The 22,178-nt window shown below is 34.0% G+C and overlaps 3 protein-coding genes, 1 long non-coding RNA gene and 1 other non-coding gene across 10 annotated transcripts; 4 read left to right on the top strand and 1 right to left on the bottom strand.

Annotated features, from left to right (window-relative positions):
• The first annotated feature begins 44 nt into the window (after positions 1-44).
• Positions 45-3,854, top strand: LOC112493547 (uncharacterized). 2 transcript variants are annotated; one of them, XR_009634978.1, is made up of 5 exons: positions 45-261; positions 839-946; positions 1,031-2,319; positions 2,387-2,664; positions 2,763-3,854. It is a non-coding gene; the product is annotated as an uncharacterized LOC112493547 (long non-coding RNA). The 2 variants fall into 2 exon arrangements; XR_003057992.3 differs by having other exon boundaries at positions 46-304.
• LOC125419684 (uncharacterized) lies at positions 3,714-6,872 on the bottom strand. Of its 5 annotated transcripts, none has more exons than XM_048466147.2 (10): positions 6,650-6,872; positions 6,009-6,106; positions 5,796-5,910; positions 5,565-5,620; positions 5,410-5,457; positions 5,213-5,310; positions 4,466-4,535; positions 4,244-4,354; positions 4,047-4,098; positions 3,714-3,976 (listed from the first exon to the last, which is right to left on the bottom strand). In XM_048466147.2, the coding sequence occupies exons 2-9, from the start codon at positions 6,093-6,095 to the stop codon at positions 4,051-4,053; spliced, it is 633 nt and encodes a 210-aa protein (XP_048322104.1). In that variant the 5' UTR covers positions 6,096-6,106; positions 6,650-6,872; the 3' UTR covers positions 3,714-3,976; positions 4,047-4,050. The 5 variants fall into 5 exon arrangements, with proteins under 5 accessions (XP_048322104.1, XP_048322105.1, XP_048322106.1 ...); XM_048466148.2 differs by having other exon boundaries at positions 6,009-6,099; positions 6,650-6,871; XM_048466149.2 differs by having other exon boundaries at positions 6,656-6,871.
• Positions 6,873-8,613: 1,741 nt separating this feature from the next.
• Positions 8,614-8,686, top strand: TRNAA-UGC (transfer RNA alanine (anticodon UGC)). The gene has a single exon. It is a non-coding gene; the product is annotated as a tRNA-Ala (tRNA).
• An 8,004-nt stretch (positions 8,687-16,690) lies between these two features.
• LOC132799977 (homogentisate solanesyltransferase, chloroplastic-like) lies at positions 16,691-18,369 on the top strand. The gene is made up of 3 exons (XM_060812799.1): positions 16,691-17,027; positions 17,356-17,429; positions 18,112-18,369. The coding sequence occupies exons 1-3, from the start codon at positions 16,749-16,751 to the stop codon at positions 18,206-18,208; spliced, it is 450 nt and encodes a 149-aa protein (XP_060668782.1). The 5' UTR covers positions 16,691-16,748; the 3' UTR covers positions 18,209-18,369.
• Positions 18,370-20,240: 1,871 nt separating this feature from the next.
• LOC125419480 (small ribosomal subunit protein uS7) lies at positions 20,241-22,116 on the top strand. The gene is made up of 4 exons (XM_016043410.4): positions 20,241-20,431; positions 20,956-21,227; positions 21,406-21,609; positions 21,803-22,116. The coding sequence occupies exons 1-4, from the start codon at positions 20,342-20,344 to the stop codon at positions 21,855-21,857; spliced, it is 621 nt and encodes a 206-aa protein (XP_015898896.1). The 5' UTR covers positions 20,241-20,341; the 3' UTR covers positions 21,858-22,116.
• Positions 22,117-22,178: the final 62 nt, after the last annotated feature.

Below are 22,178 nucleotides of genomic sequence, written 5' to 3'. Positions count from 1 at the left end.
CTAACGACCCGGGTAACCCATCACAAGAATCTTTACACGTACATACATATTTTTTTAATATTATATATTTTGTTTATTGGCTGTATGACTAGTAAGCATCTTTCTTGTTAACAATTTGTTTCGGAAAATTTATGAATGTGGAAGATATTATTGTGTAGCTGAAATCGGTAGTGAAAGATGGGGACGGTCATGTCATTGGGTGGTCCTGAGTCCGAACTTCCTTAGCAAGACCCAACTGAGAAGTGCCAGTATACAAAAGTGGTACGCATGCCATCATATAGATTCTGTGAGAAGGAAACACAAGGTGCTTTTTATTAGTTCATAACTTCATACTATATGATTTGTTGTCTTTGTTTTTCTTTTTTCTTTTTTCTTTTTTTTAAATTTTTTTTATCCTAAATTAGAAAGTTTAATGCAGGTTTCTGTGGAGAGTTAATATGCAATCTAGAAAGTAGGGCTGATCTATAATGTTATCGTTTTGATTATACCTATTTAATTGGATGTTTCACGTAGATGGTAGTGTTTTTCAGTCTTGTTTCTGGTATGTATGTCCCAATCTATAATTTTCTTTTCATTTGTTTTTAATTTCACAATATACTATTCGTACCAACTCATTAATCAATATTTTTTTAGATAATAGGCCCTATCATTTTGTCAAGTATTATTAAGGTATTACCTAATTAGTTAGTAATAGTTGTACACTTAGCATTATAGTCTTCTATAGTCCTTGAAAGGCAAGAACATCAACTTAAGATGGAGAATTTTTGCATATAGCTTTGCAAAATTTTCATTTACCCAGCCAGGAAAGAAATTATACTGATTTGAAATCAATTTGCAGCAGCTAGATTGTGCTGAACACAAGCAGAGTTCTATATCATTCTTCAAGGTCTAACATCCCGAGACCGCCATTTCACATTGGTCTTGCGCAATAACCAATGCTGCCGAGGTAAGTGTAGAACTACAAAAAGCACACTTCTGTTATTGCTCTTTTTGTGGTTCTAAAATTTTCTGGTGTTTTACTACTTTTCAGGTGTGAAAAGGTTCATATAACAATGAAAAGGCTCGTAAACTTGCTTTACGGCATTGGCTTGAGATTGTGAGTCATACATTATCACATCGCCTTTGGGTCGAACTACTAGTTTTTCTCGACAGCCACTAGTTAAAATTGATTCCCTTCTTACGAATAGGTAGAAGTGTTGTCAAAAATGGACGATTTGCGATTCGAATCATCCGATTCGTATCGTGATGGATGTTAAACGATACAAATCGTTTGTTTAAATCCTTTTGCAAGTGAATCGCACGTTTCATTGAAATGAATCTCACGATTCGATTGAATCGTCGATTCACCAATTTCAAACTTTGCGTTCTTTAATTCATTTTAACCCACCAATTGCAAAATAATTTAGAAAAAATAATATTTAAAAAGTGGAGAAGAAGATAATAATGATAGATGATCTATAAATAAGTAGAAAAGATGGAGAAGAAAAGAAGATTATGATTCATGATGAAAATAAAGAAGAAGAAGAAGAAGAAGAAGACGTAGAAGCAGAGAAGAAGACGAAGAATGAAGATGATAATGAATAAAATTTATTATTATTTAATTTTAATTTTAATTTTGATTGATCAAAGAGATGGTGATAAGATGGGGAGATCACGTGGTGCAAGTGGATAAAGATTAAATAAAATAATAAAAAATTTATTATTATTTTATTATTTTTTTAAATTTTTATTGGTTGAGGAAATTGATGGGATGGGAGACCACATGCAATAGCAAGTGAATAAATTTTTTTATTTTTTTATTATTTATTAAGGTGTGATATTTTAAATTTGTGACACATTATCTCAAGCTCCACGTGCAACTTCAAAAACAAATTTCTTTTTAATATTTTTAATATATAATAAAATAATAAATGATATGTAATGTAATTATGTATATATAACAATAATCATATAAATATGTAAATCTAATTTTTCTAAACAATAATAAAATGAAAGCATTTTAAAATTTTAATAAAACGATTTATGTTTGGATTCATGATTTGACAACGTATTATGGTCATACCCTTTGTTTCTATTAATACTACTCTGCCAGGTGGCTCCATTGTGAGAGTAAGCCGACTCGGTAAGATTACTTGCTAACACCTCCAGAACAAATTAGAAAATTTCATTTGATCTTTACAACTAAGAACATTAAACACTTAATTCATCATTATGATGTTTGGAATTGTAGGCTCAATGTAGGGGAAGCTAGAGAAACCAACCTCGAGGGAATGCCCTCGACTGAAGCTTCAAGAACAATGAATCAAGTATCTTGATGCGGTGAGCCTAAATTTTTCTTGTGATCCATCCTTCAAAATTTTTTGTGAGTTAAAACTATCTTCTGCAGGAAACTGTATGCAGATAACATGTTGCTTGATTTTGCGGATGGAAAGAAAGGCTTTAGAAATTGAAGTGCAGGATGGGGAAGTTTGTGTACAGGCAGAGTGGGAAACTTGTTGATACAAAAGGAGAACCTGAAGATGCTAAGTAGATATTTGTCCTTGGCACATCCAAGACCTTGTACATTGGGCAGAAGAATGAAGGCATATTTCAACATTCAAGCTTCTTGGCAGGTGAAGCCACATTATCTGCTGGAATTTTAGTTGTGGAAGATGGTGTTCAAAGGTAGAGAAATGAGAAATCTATCAAAGAATGTGCTAAACATATTTGTTTCTCAGACTTTTTCTTGCATCCTAACATGAATTCTTTTACAACCCAAATAGGCAGCTTGGCTACACAGTGGACATTATTGTCCAACGGAAGAAAATCCTCAAGAGTTCATGTCATTCCTCAAGAAACACAAAATAGATAGATGTAAGCAATGTAAAGGTAATATATACGGACATCAATTCATATTATGTCAAGATAGTTACTCTGCTACTATCAAGATAGTTATTCTAAGGCAAAAACTTCCTATCTCCACTTTTTGCTAAAAGAAACTTTTGTTTTCTATAGTTTTTAGCTGATTTTTATAGGTTTTAAGACATTCCTGTCTCATGGCATAGAGCCAATCACTGATATTCTACTTTTTATTTTCCATGTTTAAACCAGGAAAGCCCAATTGAGGGTATCATAATTTTTGAAAATTGCAAAGGATATAATCAAAATTGTTCCGACTTCGTTATTGTAATCAAAATTATTTGGCTTTTTATTTTCTCAAAAATCTACTCAATGGGACTTCCAGCAATAAACTTGTATGAAAGGGCCAGACGCCATGGAGACACAGGAGATGCAGAAGCGATCGACCAAGATAGACTTCTTCGTCGAATTAGTGATCCCTGATCCTATCTAACGAAGATTTGATCCTAAAATAGGGGGGTTGATCGGAAATCTCAGCCATTTCTTTTCTTGTATTTATTATTATTCTTACTGATCTGTAGTTCAAGGGCACTATTCCCAATCCGAGTTTGAGATGGAATAAGACCCAGAGGGAAGCAGTTTTGTCTTGATTTACAAGGTAAATAAGGGGTCTTCTCTTTCCCCACGAGGGAAATCCCTTTCCAGATGGAGGAGACATAGCTCATACGCACTTCTGATCCAAAACACACTTGCGGATTCGCAAAGCACAAACAGGTAAAAATGATTACAAAGAGTATACAAGGAAAGAAAACATCACAACTCGTGTTGAAAGGCAGATGCCCCCAAAATATAGTAAAGAAACATTAAATATGGGATTGAAAATTTAAAGACCATGATGGCTTTCCTCTTTTTAATAATAGCATTTTCTACATCCAGTCCATTGAAAATTTTTATGAAGCCTGTTAACCAAGCAAGTACAAGATAAAGGTCCTAACGCAAACTACAAACATTAGCACTGGGAGTATCCAAAAAGCCTTCTCTCCGGAAAAAAAAAAAAAAATATATATATATATATATATATATTTCGCTCTTTTCTCCTTCCACACAGACCTAGCAAAGACGCGATGACATCAGAATCCTGTTGATCATATTTCATTAAAACAACAGAATATATCAAAACTGCACACCACAGTACAAATATGACTTACCTAGTCAATCATCAAACTTTATCTTCTTTGGGGCAGGTTGGGTGCTACCAACCTGAAGAAAACACATAAATAAGGAGTAATTATAACAACTTAATGCAGGTACATCGATCTAAGAAATAGAATTGGTGCACCCATTTTTTTTAAGAGGAAGCAAAAAATATAAATTTGATAAAGATAAACAAGGAACAGCTTCTTACAATTTCTGGGCACTCATAATCAATACCAGCCGCCTCTATCCTCTTTCGACGTTTCTCATCTCGCTTAATAATTTGCTCCACCAACTTCTTGTGCTCTTCCAATGTTCTTTCCTGCATGTGGAATAATCAAAAGTCTTCAAAGGAAAGTCCCTTTTATTTGGTGAAGGACTATAGATGACCAACACACAATAGGTTAGTCTTTTTTTTTTCTATAATAAGTACCTTGTTATTCCGCTTTCGTTCAATTTGTACCCAATCCAATGGCTTGTATCGGTAATTAAAACCCTTCCATCTATAAAATCAATTTAAAAAGTCAAACATACATTACTGGCAATACCAGACCAAAGCTATAAATTGATTAGCACATGAAGAATGTAAGGCCCAGTATTCCCAACATATAAATGTATATCATGAGTTAAACAGCTTTAAAAAAATCCTTCCCATTTCTAGATTGAAGATTATGTCTTAACAAAAATAGAACGAACTTTCCAATACCTTCGTTGTTCTATTATCACCACCATGCTGTCAATTGGATATACATCTCATATAGGTGGAGAATAATGAGATATTTTAATTTCATGTTTTTGTTGGGTCCTTTACTTTCCTTCTTGGGAGGAAGAAAACAAAGCATAAAACACACACATACTCACATACACATTGTCATGGCACAATTACGATATGAATCAACAAATAACGGGCAAAGGAGAACAATTTAAGACATCATGATTGAATAACAAGTCAGTTGAATTGTTTGCTCCAGCAAGATGAATCATCAAACATGTTGAGTTCCTATCTACCGTGAATCCTTGATGATATGATTAAACTTGAAAACAGAAACTACGAACACCATATCCACATTACATAATTGTAAATATGATGTAGACAGAGACAATTTTGATATCACCCTCACTCTTTATCATAAAGACCTAAAAGTCTATGACAGTATAAGAAATATGATAAATTGCTTACAGTTTTGGATGGACATTCTCTGGGGGTATAACATGGACTTGCAGAATGTGTTCAAACAACAAATAATTATGCATAGTATCAGCTACAATTTTTGCCACCTGTATGCAACAGAAGAAACTGTTAATAAAGAGGAACTTTATAAAACAAAAGTTTTAAACCAGGTTCTAAGTATAAGACAATAACAGAAAGAATACAACCCCAGGATCCACAAACTCGATGAAACCATAATGCTTCGAATTTCCTGTCTGTTAAACATAAAATTAATAGGAAAATGTTACTATCAACATAATGGTATAAAGATGAAAGATCCAAAATAAAAACATATTATTAAAGCTCAGTTTAGATCTTGAACCCTTTTATTCCGGGCAACTCTAACTCTCTTGATTGCACCAAATTGTCCAAAGAAACCTGGAAGAAACTATCTAATTAGAATGAAACAAGTAAATAAGAAAGGAAGATATAAGGCATTATAACAGTTAGCACATCACTTTATCGGTCTTTATTTTGTAAAATATTGCATTATATGCTTATTAATAAACAGGCACCACTGAGAATAAATATATAGTATGAACTTAAAAAGCACCTTCCATTTCCTTCTCATAGAACCCATGTGGTATTCGACCAATATATACAACTTTTGCAGTGTCTTCTGTTGGCTTTCCTTCAGGAAGTTCACGCTCTGGACCACCCACTAATGGCTTTGTCATGGATTACAAGAAAATAAGTAAAAATTAAAAACCCCAAAACTTAAAAATGAAATCGAATGTTAGTATCTACAAAGCCTACAATTAAATACCGTGAAAACAGCATCTTCTTTCTTGCGACTGGAAATTGAAGCTTTAATCAATTTCTTCTTCAAGGATTTCTTTGCCTTGGCCCCCATGTAGCTACCAACTTAAAAGAATATACAATTAGTTTCAGCAAAGAGAATTTTCCCAAAATAATTACTTCCTATGGATTGCCAAATATAGAACTAAATGAAAACAAATCCAATTTCTCTCAGGCATTGGCTTTCAAATCATTCCAAGAACAAGGAAGTAACCAAAGAGAAAAAAAAAAAAAATACATATATATATATAAGGGTATTGGCCCAAACTAATGATAACATAATTCATTAGCCAAAATCCACCCAGAACATAAGCAAGAAACAGACTTATAGACAAACCAAAATCAAGTCTACAAAAAAAAATAATAATAAAAAAAAAAGAAAAATAAAAAGACTGCTATTATTTGAAACTAAATAATCCTGAAATATGTCACTGAATTTGATTTTGGCCTGCTTCGAACTACTGCCCTAGAGCAAAAAAAGACGTCTAGCCCTATGGGTAAGGGTCAAAAAATAAAAATAAAACATTTTTACAAAGCACTTGTACGATTATTGGATAAACCTAGAGCCAAACGGAAAAAAGGGGAACAGAGAGGTCAAGGTGAATATACTCTTACCAGCAGTGTGAGCCGCCGGTGAATGGAAGAGGATGATGAAGGATTGGGAGAGAGACGACTAGACGTCCGGCAGAGAAGAGAGATATAGATGGGCCTGGGGAGGGGAGAGTTTGCCGCCGAGTGAAGGCCAGGAGGAAGTATGCTATGGCGGCAGGGTTTTTCTTAGGGATTTAGGCAGAATCTGGCGCGTGGCTAAATCCTTACCGATAATATTCAACGAAATTATTTTTATTTATATATGTATATGTATTTTCGCTGAGATGTTTTTATTCATAAGTTACTGGTTTGGATACAAATTTGAAATTGTGAATTGGGTTTCTAGTAGGGATGTCAATTTACCCCGTTCATCCCCGAAATCGCGGTGCACCGCCCTTAACGGGGCGGTTTTTCCCCGAAAATTCGGGGATGCGGGGCGGGCTCGGGGCAAATACCTAAAAACCGAGTCGGGGACGGGCCGGGGACGGGGAATAATAACCCCGCCCCGAACCCGCCCCGATATATATATATATATTAATTTATTATTTTTTTTATAAAATTTTATTTATGTAAAATCATTTTCTTCTTTTTTTTATATTTATTTTTCTAAATATGTATTTTATTATAATTGTAAATTTGTTCCTTGATGTATTTTATTATATTTTTATTGTATTGTAGTCATTTTCTTTATATTTTAATCATAAAATAATTTTTTTATATAAATTTTTTTAAAAAATATCAATTAAAAAACAAAACGGGGAAAACCGTCCCGCCCCGTCCCCACCCTGCAAAATCCCCGATCCCGCCCCGCATCTAAAGAAACGGGGAAAATCGCGGGGATGGGATGTAAAATTCCCCGCGGGGACAGGGATGGGATTTTAAAAACCGGCCCCGCCCCGCTCCGTTGACATCCCTAGTTTCTAGCAAAAAAAGAAATTGTGAATTGGCTGCGTAATCATTTTTTTTATGGGTAATTAATTTTTTAACCCAAATTTCCTATTATGGAATGCACATTCTGTTTTTTTTTCTTTTTTAATTATAAGTTCAGTGTAAATTAGGACATTTATGTGTGCTTCACTAAAAATAAAAAATTAATCTTTTTAGAATACATCCTTTTATGGTATAAATTTTCAACTTTATATGATTTTTGAATTGTTGCAAAATATTAATTTATGGAGTTATAAACTCTGTAGTTGTAGATTTTTACCTAGTAATAAAAACTTTTATGATTGAGAATACATATTGATCGTGATAGAAAAACATTAAGATTATACTTTACATCTTGAATTCAAAATTTGATTTATGTGAAATCCACCTTCCCCCAATTTGTAATGTTATAATTTTTTTTTTAATCGAAAATGCAATAGTTATCCAATTTTGTGTAATAAATAATAGGACATAATATTATTGGATTAACTTTTAACAAATTTAAAATATAGTTTTTTGGTCAACTATTTATCTCATGCATATGATAAATAAAATTTGATGACCCTATCAGTATTTATTTATTATATATATATATATATATATATATATATATATATAAAGTTAAATTTTATTGAAAAAAAAGTGTTGAAGTTAAAATATTTTTCTCACAGCATTATTCAATAAATCAGGTTCATAGTTTTTTTTCAGTGAAAAGGTTTATTATTGTTACAACATGCAACGAAACTATAATATCTTTGTAATATTCCCTATATTACAATTTGCACACCATATTTTACAAATAAATATAATGATAGGAATGTAAACAGGGCGGATCAGTTTTTTAAATCTCATTCCTGGTTTTTTTCTTATCCTATTCCCATGACTTTTTTAAGTTTTTGGGAGTGGAATAAGGACGGGAATTTACAATTTTCCAATATTTTATAAAATTATTTAAATATTATTATTATTTTTTTTTTTTTTTGACATAGTTCAAGGTGTTGCTGTTAAAGTTGCTTACAATTTTTGTGTATTTAAGGCTTATATTTCCCAACATTGGGGATGTAGCTCAAACGGTAAAGCGCTCGCTTTGCATGCGAGAGGTACGGGGTTCGATACCCCGCATCTCCAACTTTGTTTATATTTTCCTTTTTTTATTACTTTTGTTGTATCTTTTTTCAGAAAAGGGCGTGTTGTTGATTATTCCGGTTCTACCTCCTGCAAAGAAATGAAGAACTGAAGCACTGTGTTTTTGTTTGCCCCCGAATTTCGTGTCGTAGTCCCTATCCAACCTCCTCGTTTAACAGCCACCACAACAAAGTTTTACTCCTGTTTTTCCCTCCCGCATGGAGCTCTCATTCTCTCCCTCCACTTCCCTTGGATTTCCAACTACAATCTCCCATTGCAGAGCTTCCTCTCATCATCAAACTAAGCTACCCATTAAGCCCCCAATCAAATCCTCCTTTTCTTTCTCTAAATTCTCCACCTCCCACCCAGTTGGTTTCTACAGTCACAGGCAAAGTTGCTCAGCTCCTCCTCTGTCAAATAGCCACCGGAGGAACAATTACATCCGCGTATGCTTCATATTTTCAAAATATTGTTGCTTTGCTTAATGGGTCGATATCTGGTTGTCTGTTTGCAACGAAAATAAATACTAGATGATGATTGAGAAATTAGAGCTTAAAAGAAAAGAAACAGAACCGAAAAAATATATCATTGGTGATTAACGGATAAAATCTCCTGTCTGGTAGAATTTCATGTCCTCCAATGCTTTCCTGCCATTCGCCATGTAGGGGCTGCTGGATCTTATCCACTACTGAACAAAGTTTCAAATCTTAAAGATGCTTTCTGGAGATCTTTTAAAGGCCCCATACGATACGCGGAACAGCTCTGGGATCATTGTAAGTGATTATTATATAACACTAATTGACACTGCAAAACAACTCAATCTTTTGAAGTCACGCTGACTATATGTTTTGCCATATTCATATGTTTTATTTTTGTTCTTTTGTCTACAGTGCTTTGGTGGCAAGAGCATTGATTGAGAACTCAAATTTGATAAAGTGGTCTCTGCTGTTTAAGGCATTCTCTGGTCTCTTTGCTCTAATATGTGGCAATGGTTATACTGTTGGCATCAATAAGATTTACGATACAAGTACGCTGCACGCATATATACGAATCGTTCTGTTACTTGTATAAACATTTTAGGAACCAATTCTTCAACTGCCTCAGAATTGTAACAGTCCGAAAACATAACTGGGCTTCTGATGCCTTTTTTGTGGTTTAGCACCTGGCACCATGCCTTGTTCACCATAGTTGAAGAAAAAGAAAAAAGTATAGACAAATTGTCTTGTTTATTGTCTTATTATTATTGCTAATAGTACTTGTAATATTATCGTCATCATCATCATTTGTTAGAGTCGGACTTAGGTCCACAAATGTGAATGATTTAGGTTTTCGATTGTTGAGTTTTGATATAATATTTTTTATTTACTTATTTAAATAAAATAATATTTTTGATAATAGTGAGAGAGAGTTTTACGGGAGAATAACTCCTTGGGGAGAATTTGAAGGTTACACGCACTACAACGTTCTTTTCAATTTTAATTTTTGGAAGGAAATACAGAAAAAAAAAATAGTAGTAAAGTGAAGATACACAGAGAATTCGAAGAGGAAAGCTTCAGAGGTGCTGAATCTGAAAACTTTTGCAGCCGTTGTATCCTGGGAGACATTCGCTACAAAACTCCTGCACCGGTGGGCTTAAAACGTCTTAAGGACACTGTGGTATCACACAGGCCTCGATCAACCTTTCTAGAAAGTAAATCAATTTCAAAGACCTACAGGTTCTAAAATGCTTTATTTATTTTGTATTTATTTTTATTTATTTTGTATTAAATTGTCCACATGTATTTACATATATTCATCTATGATATTTTCCCAACAATCTTAAGACGTTTTATTAATTTTTATATATGTAAATATAATGTGGAAATTTAAGTTGTTTATTATGTTATTGTTTACTATGTATATATTGCATTTTTATGCTTATATATATATATTGATTAAATATTTCCATGTGTGTTTTATCGTTGAAACAAGAGAAGAAAAAAAAAAATTTATTAAACCCGTGGGTATAAAAAAAAATCTATGGGTAATTATTAATTTTTTATTTTTGATCAAAAATCTTTCCAAAATTGAATTGCCTATAAATTTTTAAACATTTTGGTGTATTTTTGGTAATTTTTTGGCCACTTGGTGACTGGAAAAGAGAAGGAAAATTGTTGCTGGGTCGTATGACCCGGTTTACCTGAGAAACCGGGTCAAAATGACCCGGTTGAAGGTTGAAGAAGAAAAGAAATAGGATTTGGGCTGTATCTGAAAGGCTGGGCCAGTTTTTCTAATGTAATTGGATCAGGCCCAGTTCTAAACCCAGACTAGGCCCGATTAAGATCAAGGCCCAATAGAACCGGTCCAATGGCAAATGGGCTTACCACGTGTCGCCAAAACAATGAGCCACGTGTCGCCCAACGGGTGGAACACGTGTCGACCTGACACAGACAACACGTGTCTCCTTATAGGACGGCCACGTTTCATGTTCTGGACAGTCCACGTGTCGACCTGCTACAGGTTACACGTGTCTGTCTCTAGTAACGACACGTGTCGTAAATAGTACCAATAGGATCGCCACATGGCATATCCACGTCATCAATGTGATGACGTGGCCTGGGGACACGTCAGCATGGTTATGACGTGGCGATGACACGTCACCAGGATGATCACGTGGCGGGGCACCACGTCAGCGACCTGATGACGTGGCAAGTGTGCCACGTCAGCATGGTGACACGTTGCATGAACAGTATCGATGAATAGTGACTGTGAATAGTATTTTTGGGGTGTATACAGTAATTTTTGTGGTGTATTCAGAAACCCTAAAAATCATTTTGTGTGTGTTTTCCTTATGGAAATTGCATATAATTAGTTTGTTAATATAGAAAATAACAACTAATTGATTTCTATTTTGCGATGTTACAGAAATGGCAAGTGGAGACAACAGGATTGTGCCCACTCAGACTTCTGGAATTCAGATGCCTCCTTCTGCTAGTCATGCAGAGAAACCTGAGAAGTTTAATGGAGCAAACTTCAAAAGATGGCAGCAGAAGATGCTATTTTATTTTACCACCCTGGGACTTGCGCGGTACTTAACTGAAGATGCACCACCCAGTAATGAAAAGAGTGATAAGGAGACTCTCATGGCGGTGGATGCATGGAATAATTCTGATTACTTATGTTGGAATTATGTCCTGAATGGCCTGTCTGATGCCCTGTATGGTGTATACTGTGGCACGAAATCAGAAAAGGAGCTGTGGGAAACACTGGACCGAAAGTACAAGACCGAGAATGCGGGTTCAGGAAAGTTTATTACAAGCCGATTCTTGGATTACATGATGGTGGATGCAAAGCCAATAATGAATCAAGTACATGAGTTGCAAGTGCTGATTCATGAAATGCTTGCTGAAGGGATGATAATGAATGAAGCATTGCAAGTGGCCTGCATGATTGAGAAACTACCTTCGAGTTGGAGTGACTTCAGGAATTATCTGAAGCACAATAGAAAGGAGATGGATATGGAGGCTCTTATTAGCAAGCTTCACATAGAAGATGACAACAGGAAGTCTGAGAAGAGAATTTCGAAGACCATGTTGAAGGCTAATGTTGTGGAGCATGGTTAGGGCTCCAAGAATAAGAAGCAAATTGGAAAAGCTTCTAAGCTAGGGCCAAAAGGAGGAATCTCCAAGAAGGCCAAATTTCAAGGCAGGTGCTTCAACTGTGACAAGATGGGTCACAGAGCTACTGAATGTTGGCTGCCAAAAAGAAAGAGGAACCAGGCACAAGTGATGGAGGACATCACTAAAGAGGTTGACGATATTGACCTAAGTGCTGTGATATCTGAGGTGAACTTGGTGGGATCTAATCCTAGAGAGTGGTGGATAGATACTGGTGCGACCCACCACGTGTGTTCGGATAGGAGTATGTTCACTTCCTTTGAACCAAAGAAGAATGGGGAGAAGCTATTTATGGGTAACTCCGCTACCTCAGAAATCCAAGGTGAGGGCAAAGTAATCCTGAAGATGACCTCAGAGAAAGAGCTGACTCTGAATAATGTATTGTATGTTCCAGACATTCGCAAGAATCTGGTATCTGGATCGCTGCTGAGTAAACATGGTTTTCGCTTAGTGTTTGAGTCAGACAATGTTATTTTATCTAAATTTGGGATGTTTGTGGGAAAGGGCTATGTAGTCAATGGTTTATTTAAGCTGGATGTAATGACTGTAAAGCCTAAAGAAATGAATAAAGCTAGTAGTTCTTCTGTTTACTTGCTTGAGTCTTCCATTTTATGGCATGGTAGACTAGGACATGTTAATTTTAATTCTCTGCGGAGATTAATTAACTTAAATCATATTCCCACATTTGAAATTGATTCCAATTATAATTGTGAAACTTGTGTGGAAGCAAAATTAACGAGGTCATCATATCAAACAATTGATAGAAATAACGAACCTTTGGATTTAATACATAGTGATATATGTGATTTAAAATTCGCACCGACTAGAGGTGGTAATAAGTATTTTATCACCTTTATTGATGATAGCACGAAATATTGCTATGTATACTTGCTTAAAAGCAAGGATGAGGCTATAGAGAAATTTATTCTCTATAAAATGGAAGTTGAGAATCAACTCAACAGGAAAGTTAAAGTGATCAGAAGTGATCGTGGTGGAGAGTATGTAATTCCTTTCGGAGAGTATTGTGCTCAACATGGCATAATACATGAACTTACTCCACTATATTCGCCACAATCAAATTGTGTGGCTGAACGGAAAAATAGAATCTTGAAAGAAATGATGAATGCAATGTTGATAAGTTCTGGAGTACCTCAGAACTTGTGGGGGGAAGTCATTTTGTCGGCAAATGACCTTTTAAATAAGGGGCCCCGAAAAGATAAGGTAAAGACACCTTATGAGGTATGGAAGGGTGTTTAGCTAAAGTAGTAGTACCTACACCTAAGAAGGTGAAGATAGGTCCCAAAACTGTTGATTGCATCTTCATAGGATATGCACAGAATAGTAATGCATATCGGTTTCTTGTGTATAGGTCAGAAATTTCTGATATACACAAGAACACAATAATGGAATCGAGAAATGCATCATTTTTCGAATATATTTTTCCATATAAAGTGGAAGAAGGACTGAGTACGTCTAAACGAACTTATGATACTATTTATGATGATAATCATGATAGTGATCAAGAACAAGAAACTGAAGTTGAGCTTAGACGTAGCAAGAGAGTAAGAACTGAAAATTCCTACGGTCCGAATTTTCTTACTTATATGCTAGAAAGTGAACCTCAAAGCTTCCAAGAGGCCATAAATTCTCCTGAAGGGAATTTATGGAAAGAAGCGGTTAAAAATGAAATTGATTCCATTCTGCAGAATCACACTTGGGAGTTGGTAGATCTTCCTCCAGGTTGTAAACCTTTGGGTTACAAATAGATTTTTAAAAGAAAGATGAAAGCAGATGGAACAATAGATAAATACAAGGCAAGGCTTGTAATTAAGGGATACAAGCAAAAGGAAGGCCTTGATTATTTTGACACTTGTTCTCCAGTAACGAGGATAAATTCCATAAGGATGGTACTGGCAATCGCAGCATTGCGGGATCTTGCAGTACATCAAATGGATGTGAAAACAGTCTTTCTGAATGGAGATCTAGAGGAAGAGATCTACATAGAGAAACCTGAGGGTTTTACTGCTCCAGGACAAGAAATGAAAGTTTGTAGATTGGTAAAGTCCTTATATGGACTTAAACAAGCTCCAAAGCAATGGTATCAAAAATTTGATAATGCCATGCTAAAAGATGGATTCAAAATAAATGAATGTGACAAGTGTATCTATGTAAAAGATACAGAGAATGGATATGTTATTCTATGTTTGTATGTAGATGACATACTCATAGTAGGTAGTGACGACAATATGGTCCGAACTACAAAAGCCATGTTAAATTCTAAATTTGACATGAAAGATATGGGGCTTGCAGATGTGATTTTAGATATGAAAATCACGAGAACTTCGAATGGAATCATTCTTAGTCAAACTCATTATGTAGATAAAATACTGGCTAAGTTTACTAATGATGATACTAGTATAGCCAGAACACCCATAGATATGAGTTTACGCTTATCCAAAAATAAAGGAGAATGTGTATCTCAATTAGAATATGCTAGGGTGATTGGAAGTCTGATGTACTTGATGAGTTGTACCAGACCAGACTTAGCCTACGCAATAAGTAGACTAAGTAGATACACCAGTAATCCAAATGAAGATCATTGGAAAGGGATCGTTAGAGTACTAAGATGTCTACGATATACTCGTGAATACGGACTGCACTATACAAGATATCCTGCTGTATTAGAAGGATACAGTGATGCAAATTGGATATCAGATATAAAGGATTCAAAATCCACTAGTGGCTATGTATTCACATTAGCAGGTGCAGCTGTGACATGGAAGTCCTCGAAACAAACTGTGATAGCTCGATCCACTATGGAATCCGAGTTTATTGCTCTAGATAAATGTCATGAAGAGGCAGAATGGCTACGCCAATTTTTAGAGGACATTCCGAGGTGGCCTAAACCTGTGCCAGCAATAAGTTTACATTGTAATAGTCAATCTGCGATTGGCAGGGCACAGAATATTATGTATAATGGAAAGTCTAGACACATTCGTCGTAGACACAATTCCATTAGACAATTAATCTCAACTGGAGTTATCTCAATAGACTATGTAAAGTCAAAAGATAACATTGCGGATCCGCTAACCAAAGGGTTAAATAGAGAACTAGTTGAGAAGTCATCGAGGGGAATGGGATTGAAGCCCGTGAATAAAGTCAATACAATGGAAACCCAACCTAGTTGACTGGAGATCCCAAGATCTAGGTTCAATGGGACAACTCAATTGTAAAGACTAGTATAGATCACTGTGGGTGGTTAATCCTCTGCCCATTCCTATGATGAAACAGTGATAAAAAAAGGTTAAGCATAAAAGTATGCTTTTAACGATTCATATAAGCGTGTGTTTAGTAATCTATGCATAGGTATGCTGATTATAAAAGAAATAGGAATCACCTATGTGAGAGAGAAGAGTGGCCGCTTCAAAGGAGAATTGTTTAGGGCACAATTCTTTAGAAACTCTCACAGAACCAGGGAGGTGTTCAGGGCCAAAATGAACACAACAGTGAGAACTGAAGTGTATCAAGAAGGAATCATGTGTGGGCTATGTTGTCATTTACACAAAAAACAAAATAGTTCAAAGATATCGCTTCTACCATAAGTCAGTAAAGAAAATGTAGTCTACCAAGGGAAGGTTCAAAGAGTAACATCTACCTATCCTATGCAGGTTCCGACTGTAGAGCTTTACCACTAGAGTCATGTTTGTATTTTTAAATCAAATTATTCATGTGGGGGATTGTTAGAGTTGGGCCTAGGCCCACAAGTGTGAATGATTTAGGTTTTCGGTTGTTGAGTTTTGATATAATATTTTTTATTTATTTATTTAAATAAAATAATATTTTTGATAATAGTGGGAGAGCGTTTTACGGGAGAATAATTCCTTGGGTAGAGTTTGAAGGTTACACGCACTGCAACGTTCTTTTCAATTTTAATTTTTGGAAGGAAATACAGAAAAAAAAAATAGTGGTAAAATAAAGATACACAGAGAGTTCAAAGAGGAAAGCTTTAGAGGTGCTGAATCTGAAAACTTTTGCAGCCGTTGTATCCTGGGAGACGTTCGCTACAAAACTCCTGCATCGGTGGGCGTAAAACATCTTAAGAACACTGTGGTATCACACAGGCCTCGGTCAACCTTTCTAGAAAGTAGATCAATTTCCAAGACCTACAGATTCTAAAATGCTTTATTTATTTTGTATTTATTTTGTATTAAATTGTCCACATGTATTTACATATATTCATCTATGATATTTTCCCAACATCATTATTATAGTTGCATCAAATTTCGTTTCAACTGGATCCACTTATCAAATTCTTAATTGTCCATGTAAACCGAAAAGAATTTCATTTTGATTTCTGAGTGTTGTCATCTAAATTTCTTTTGATCTTTGGCCATTGTTTATGGAAGTTGATGCATGTAAACTTCTTTGAACTTACTTTCCCTATTTTTTGTTGCATTTGCAGGGTAAATAAACCTTATTTACCTAGAGCTGCAGGGGATCTCTCAGTTAAATCGGCATGGTTCTTGGTGATATTTTTTGCAGTGACTGGCCTGTTGACTGTTGGATTAAATTTTGGGCCATTTATTACTTCTCTCTATACTCCTGGTCTCTTCCTTGGTACCATCTATTCTGATCCTCCATTTAGAATGAAGAGATTTCCTGTTGCTGCGTTTCTTATAATTGCTACGGTATTGTTATTTTTCCTTGGTTGTTTTCATGACCTTAGCTCGTTAGAAAATTAGTGACATGTCAATTAAAATTGAGAAATAGGGACTCTGTAAGTCAGACAAAATTGAATTACTTTATTGTGGAATCCAAAAAAAATAAAATTTCCAGGAGTCAGTTTCCTTTTCTTGTTATTTGCTTTATCGGTTTATTCTCATAGATCTCTGAACATTGAATATACCATATTAAATGAGGTAATGATTTCTGAAGTTAAAGTAATAAAATAAATTAGCTTGTCACTTTAGAAACTGTTGTATCTGAATTAAGGACTAACAAAAATAACTTTTGCAGGTACAGGGATTCCTTCTCAACTTTGCTGTATATTATGCCACGAGAGCTGCCCTTGGTCTTGCATTTGAGTGGAGGTGGATTAGAAATTTTGTGATATTGATTAGTGATGTTGTTGAATCAGATCAAACCATAGCATCATACATAAGCATTAACCGTTGATCCACCCAACTTATGTTTTAAAAATTAACAAAATAACAGTTGAGTTTTTTATAATGTTTGTTTTTTTGGTGGTCAAATGTTATAATGTATTTGACCCAAGAAAGGTAACAACAATTTCTCTGATTCATTTGTCTGAAGATCTGAAGTCAGTCAACAATCAATGCATTATGATTATAGGCTTGATCAGAAGCCGTGTGTATAGCAAAATCGACCCCTGTAGCTGAACAGAAGATAAATATAAAATGGTAAAGCAAGTTGTTCTCTGTTTTGGTCTTGAGACCATTGTCCTTGTGTTATGGATGCCCTTCATGAACGATGAGTTCTCAGTTATCCAGCGTTGAATATGACATTTACTATGTTTTTCCTGGTCCTACATTGTAATTACTGTCTGGCTGAGGATGGTTATGTGTTTCCAAAATATCACACGTGAACACCACCATTCCTGGGTAAATAGATGATGATCCTATGATGTAGAGGATCCAATTCTGTAGTTCGGAATATAACTTTAATTTTAACTTTTGATATTTGAGCTGAGTTTATACGTGTTCATAATATTTAGAGAGTATCTCATGTTTGATTTCAAACTCTACCTGGCAGTGCACCAGTGGCTTTTATTGCTACTTTTGTGACATTGTTTGCTCTGGTGATTGCTATAACAAAAGATCTTCCAGATGTTGAGGGAGACCGCAAGTAAGTTGCTAGGCTTTTACATGGTTGCTGCTGGTAAATTTACTTTTATCTTAAGAGCTGCTGATTAGTTGTATGATTTGAAATTACTTTTTGTGTGAAAGAAACAAACAAGGATCCAAAAGTGTGGTTATTTATCCTGATTTTACCCACAGACATCATGTTTTCTAATTTGATCACTCCAACTTTAACTTGCATTTTTTTGGGTCCAGAACTATTAACGTGAATTGGAGTTGTAGTATTATATTTATATGAACTTAATCATTATTATAGCTTTTGGATTTCAACTTTTGCAACAAATAGTAGATATTTACAATTATCATTAATTTTATTTTCTTTTTGAAAAATAAACCAGGTTGCATTTTTTTTTTTTTAACAAAACCACCTGAATTGCACGGATATAAAATCCAACAAAAATTAAACCTGTCATCCCAAAACATTCTAAAATCCGTTTGGTATAGTTGAAAAAAATATAACTTTAGTCTGTAGAGTTTTGTATAATAAATTTTTTTGAAAAAAAAATATTAAAAAATTAATAAATATTTGATTATATAATAAACTGTATTAAATGTTCATTAATGCTTATTGAATTTTCATATAAATTAAAAAATTAATTTTTTTTAAATATAAAATTTAAGCTTTTATAAAACAATTTAAAAAATTATTATTTTATCAACAAATACTTGTTAATTTTTATTAAATATTTTTATCTTTTAACAAAAAATTTTTTGACCTTTAAATAGAATTTTTAAACAAAAAAAAAAAAAAAATCTGCCAAACATGCACTAAAATCGCTGTCTCTCTCCGTTCTTCTTCTCTCTATAGCTCTTTCGTCGTCAACCTCAAGATAAATATAAAAATAAAAAATATATATAATGATAATAGATAAAAATAAGATGCAATTCGTATCTAATAATAATAGATAAAAATAAGATGCAATTCGTACGAACTTACCAAACAACTTCATCTATAAATGATTATCAAATAAAATAAATAATTTGAGATGCTTAATAATGGATTACAAATTAAGTATAGCCTTCATTAGTTGATGAATAATATTAATTTGGATCCTTGAAAATTTGTTTATACTTTGGGCTTTAAATTATAGTTTTTAATGCACTTTAATTTTTAAACTATTTTTTATTTATTTTCTAGTAGTTTTAAGATGTCTAATATATTTAATGTATGATGCAAAAATTTTATGCAGTTGTTTGATTTTCTAATTTTGTTACTTTCTATTAAGATTAAGTATATTGCATATCTCAAACATTTTAAAAAATTATATTAAAAAAAAATTAATAATCGCGATTGTTACATTAAATTACTGCATATTTTAAAACTGTTAAAGATTAGATTAAATATTAATTTAAAAACTAAAATGCAATAGAATATGAGGTTTAAAAATTAAAATGCAAAGGAAAAAAAAGCCAAGAATTAAACTGCAAATATAGATATAATTCAAAATTAACGGTGTCAATTATCTCAAAACATAAACTATGTTAAATGTAATATTTCTTAAAAGAAAAAAAAAACAAAAACCACGAAATTGCACATGGATATAAAGCTATAGAAGAAGGGTTTGCGGCCTCCTTTATCTCCCAAGGCATTCAAAATCGACTTCTGTCTCTTCGATTAGCCTCTCTTGTATTTCTTTGGGCTCTCGAAACTTTTTCCTTTTTGAGTTTTCCAAAGGTAAAAATATCAAAAATAAATTAACTTAAATGTGAAAATATAAAAAACAAATTTAAGATCACAAGCGTTCCTATTTAACGATATTCATTAATATTAATTAAATTGGACCTATATTATAACTGTAATAAAATCAATTTTAAAAATCAAAATAAAATTCAATAATTTTAAAACGTAGTAAAATACAATTATCCCTTAGTTTTATTTCCTTTTTGGAAAATCACCCACTTTACGAGGAAAAAAAAAAAAAAAAAAGAAAATCAACCACGTTACAATTTTCTTTATTAAAAAAAAAAAAAAAAAACACGTGAATTGCACATGATATAAAAAGGGCCAGAAGAGTTAGGGTTTACATCTCTCACTCCCAGACGCTGTGTCTCTCCTTCTTTCCCTTTGTTCGTTTGGCCTCCGTTGCTGTTTCGTCTTCTGTATCTTCTTTCAGTCTCTGAGAATGGCTGCTGCAATTGGAATCGCTCCGGATTCAGTTCAGCCTCACTTTGAGGTGAAGCTCTTCAACAGATGGAGCTTCGACGAAGTCCAGGTTTCGATCTCGTTCCCTTTTATACATGTCTTTGTTTGTCACCGAACTTTGGCTGAATCATTTACCCTTCCCCATAAATCTCGTAAAAATAATTATCTGATTTTCGTTATGCACTCGTGGATCTATAATTACATGTTTGTATATTTATATATGTATATATGTTTATGTCGATGTAGTTCTATGCTTTTTGCCTGTTATTGATGTGGGTTTATGGAATAAGATTCTCTTTACTATACAAGAATAAATTGATATTTTAACCTTAGCATTTTCTAGGCTAAACTGTTAATGTTATAATGACCTTTTTGATTTCCTGCAATCGCTTGTGCTTTCTTGGTCTATGAAATCTCTGGTTATGGAATTTCACTAGCTCAAAAGTTGTTTTTAAGTTACCATGTTTACGCACTCTTAAAGGGTTCTTCTCGACTATCTGAAATTTCATGTTTGCAAACTCATATGCTAGTTATTATGTTATGTTATGTTTCTTAAATTGAGCATTTATAATTTTGTACTGTGAATTTGCATAGGTTAGTGACATCTCTTTGGCCGATTACATTGGAGTTGTCCCGGCCAAGCATGCCACCTATGTTCCTCATACTGCTGGGAGGTACTCTGTCAAAAGGTTCAGGAAATCCCAATGTCCGATAGTGGAGAGACTTACAAACTCACTGATGATGCACGGGAGAAACAATGGCAAGAAGCTCATGGCTGTGAGGATTATCAAACATGCTATGGAAATTATCCATTTGCTGACTGATTTGAACCCCATTCAAGTCATTGTTGATGCCGTTGTTAACAGGTATTTGAAAGCTGTTTGTTTGTGACTTAGAAGGGTTTTTAAGTTTTAACTGGTGGGTAGGAGTAATTTTAAGTGGTAAGAACATTTGTCTTAAAAATTTTCGTCCGGTTTCTTCGCCGCTTGTTAAATTAATATCAATCTCTGATACTTTGTTTTTTTGTCTTTCTGAATTATTCAGTGGACCAAGGGAAGATGCAACTCGTATTGGATCAGCTGGTGTGGTCAGGCGTCAGGCTGTGGATATTTCCCCTTTGAGACGTGTTAATCAGGCTATCTATCTCCTTACCACTGGTGCTCGTGAGGCTGCTTTTAGAAACATCAAAACAATTGCAGAATGTTTGGCAGATGAACTCATAAATGCTGCCAAGGGTTCATCCAACAGGTATAAACAAAGATTATTTTCAATTATTGTATTTATATTAAAGATTATTTTCAATTATTGTATTTATATTAAAGATTATTTTCAATTATTATATTTATATTAGTATCACAAACTATTTTATAAGCTATCCTTTTATTTTCGTTTGTTATTCTGCTGGTTCTATTTGTAGCTAAAACTGGCTTTTTGTATGCAGTTATGCCATCAAGAAGAAAGATGAGATTGAGAGGGTTGCCAAGGCCAATCGTTGAGTTGTTGGAGATACAATGTTTTGGTTCAACAAGAGGAGAATTTTGTTTGTGATTTTCTTTTTATGTAGTATTTAACGTCACCAGAAAAACGTTTACGTAAAGATTTTAGTGGGCTTCTGTCTTATGCTAAAACAATGGTGATCTGTTTTTGTGCTGCAGAAGATTAATCGGTTCCTCTTACTTCGTAATTTATTTATAACTCTTAACATTTTTGAATATTTAAAGGGTGTGTCTTCGGAAATTGTTCCGATTTGGTTTACATTGTAGGCTATTTCATTATTCTCCTTCCAGAGAAGGAAGGGAGTTTCTTTCAAGCTTTGA

Source organism: Ziziphus jujuba, chromosome 11 (genome assembly GCF_031755915.1).
Source record: "Ziziphus jujuba cultivar Dongzao chromosome 11, ASM3175591v1".
Lineage (NCBI taxonomy): Eukaryota > Viridiplantae > Streptophyta > Magnoliopsida > Rosales > Rhamnaceae > Ziziphus > Ziziphus jujuba.
The sequence above is the reverse complement of the archived record's forward strand: the minus strand, read 5'-3'. Positions and strand labels throughout refer to the sequence as shown.

Bases quoted from the DNA above. Each gene is read 5' to 3' on its own strand.
- LOC125419684 (XM_048466147.2), bottom strand. From the start codon at position 6,095: ATGGGGGCCAAGGCAAAGAAATCCTTGAAGAAGAAATTGATTAAAGCT. The intron at 5,458-5,564 runs GTTCAAGATCTA...TATGTTTAACAG, and splicing joins GAGTTGCCCGGAATAAAAGG to ACAGGAAATTCGAAGCATTA. The intron at 4,099-4,243 runs GTAAGAAGCTGT...TGTTTTCTTCAG, and splicing joins ATTATGAGTGCCCAGAAATT to GTTGGTAGCACCCAACCTGC.
- LOC132799977 (XM_060812799.1), top strand. From the start codon at position 16,749: ATGCATGTAAACTTCTTTGAACTTACTTTCCCTATTTTTTGTTGCATT. The intron at 17,028-17,355 runs GTATTGTTATTT...TAACTTTTGCAG, and splicing joins CGTTTCTTATAATTGCTACG to GTACAGGGATTCCTTCTCAA. The intron at 17,430-18,111 runs GTGGATTAGAAA...TCTACCTGGCAG, and splicing joins GGTCTTGCATTTGAGTGGAG to TGCACCAGTGGCTTTTATTG.
- LOC125419480 (XM_016043410.4), top strand. From the start codon at position 20,342: ATGGCTGCTGCAATTGGAATCGCTCCGGATTCAGTTCAGCCTCACTTT. The intron at 21,228-21,405 runs GTATTTGAAAGC...TGAATTATTCAG, and splicing joins GTTGATGCCGTTGTTAACAG to TGGACCAAGGGAAGATGCAA. The intron at 21,610-21,802 runs GTATAAACAAAG...TTTTGTATGCAG, and splicing joins GCCAAGGGTTCATCCAACAG to TTATGCCATCAAGAAGAAAG.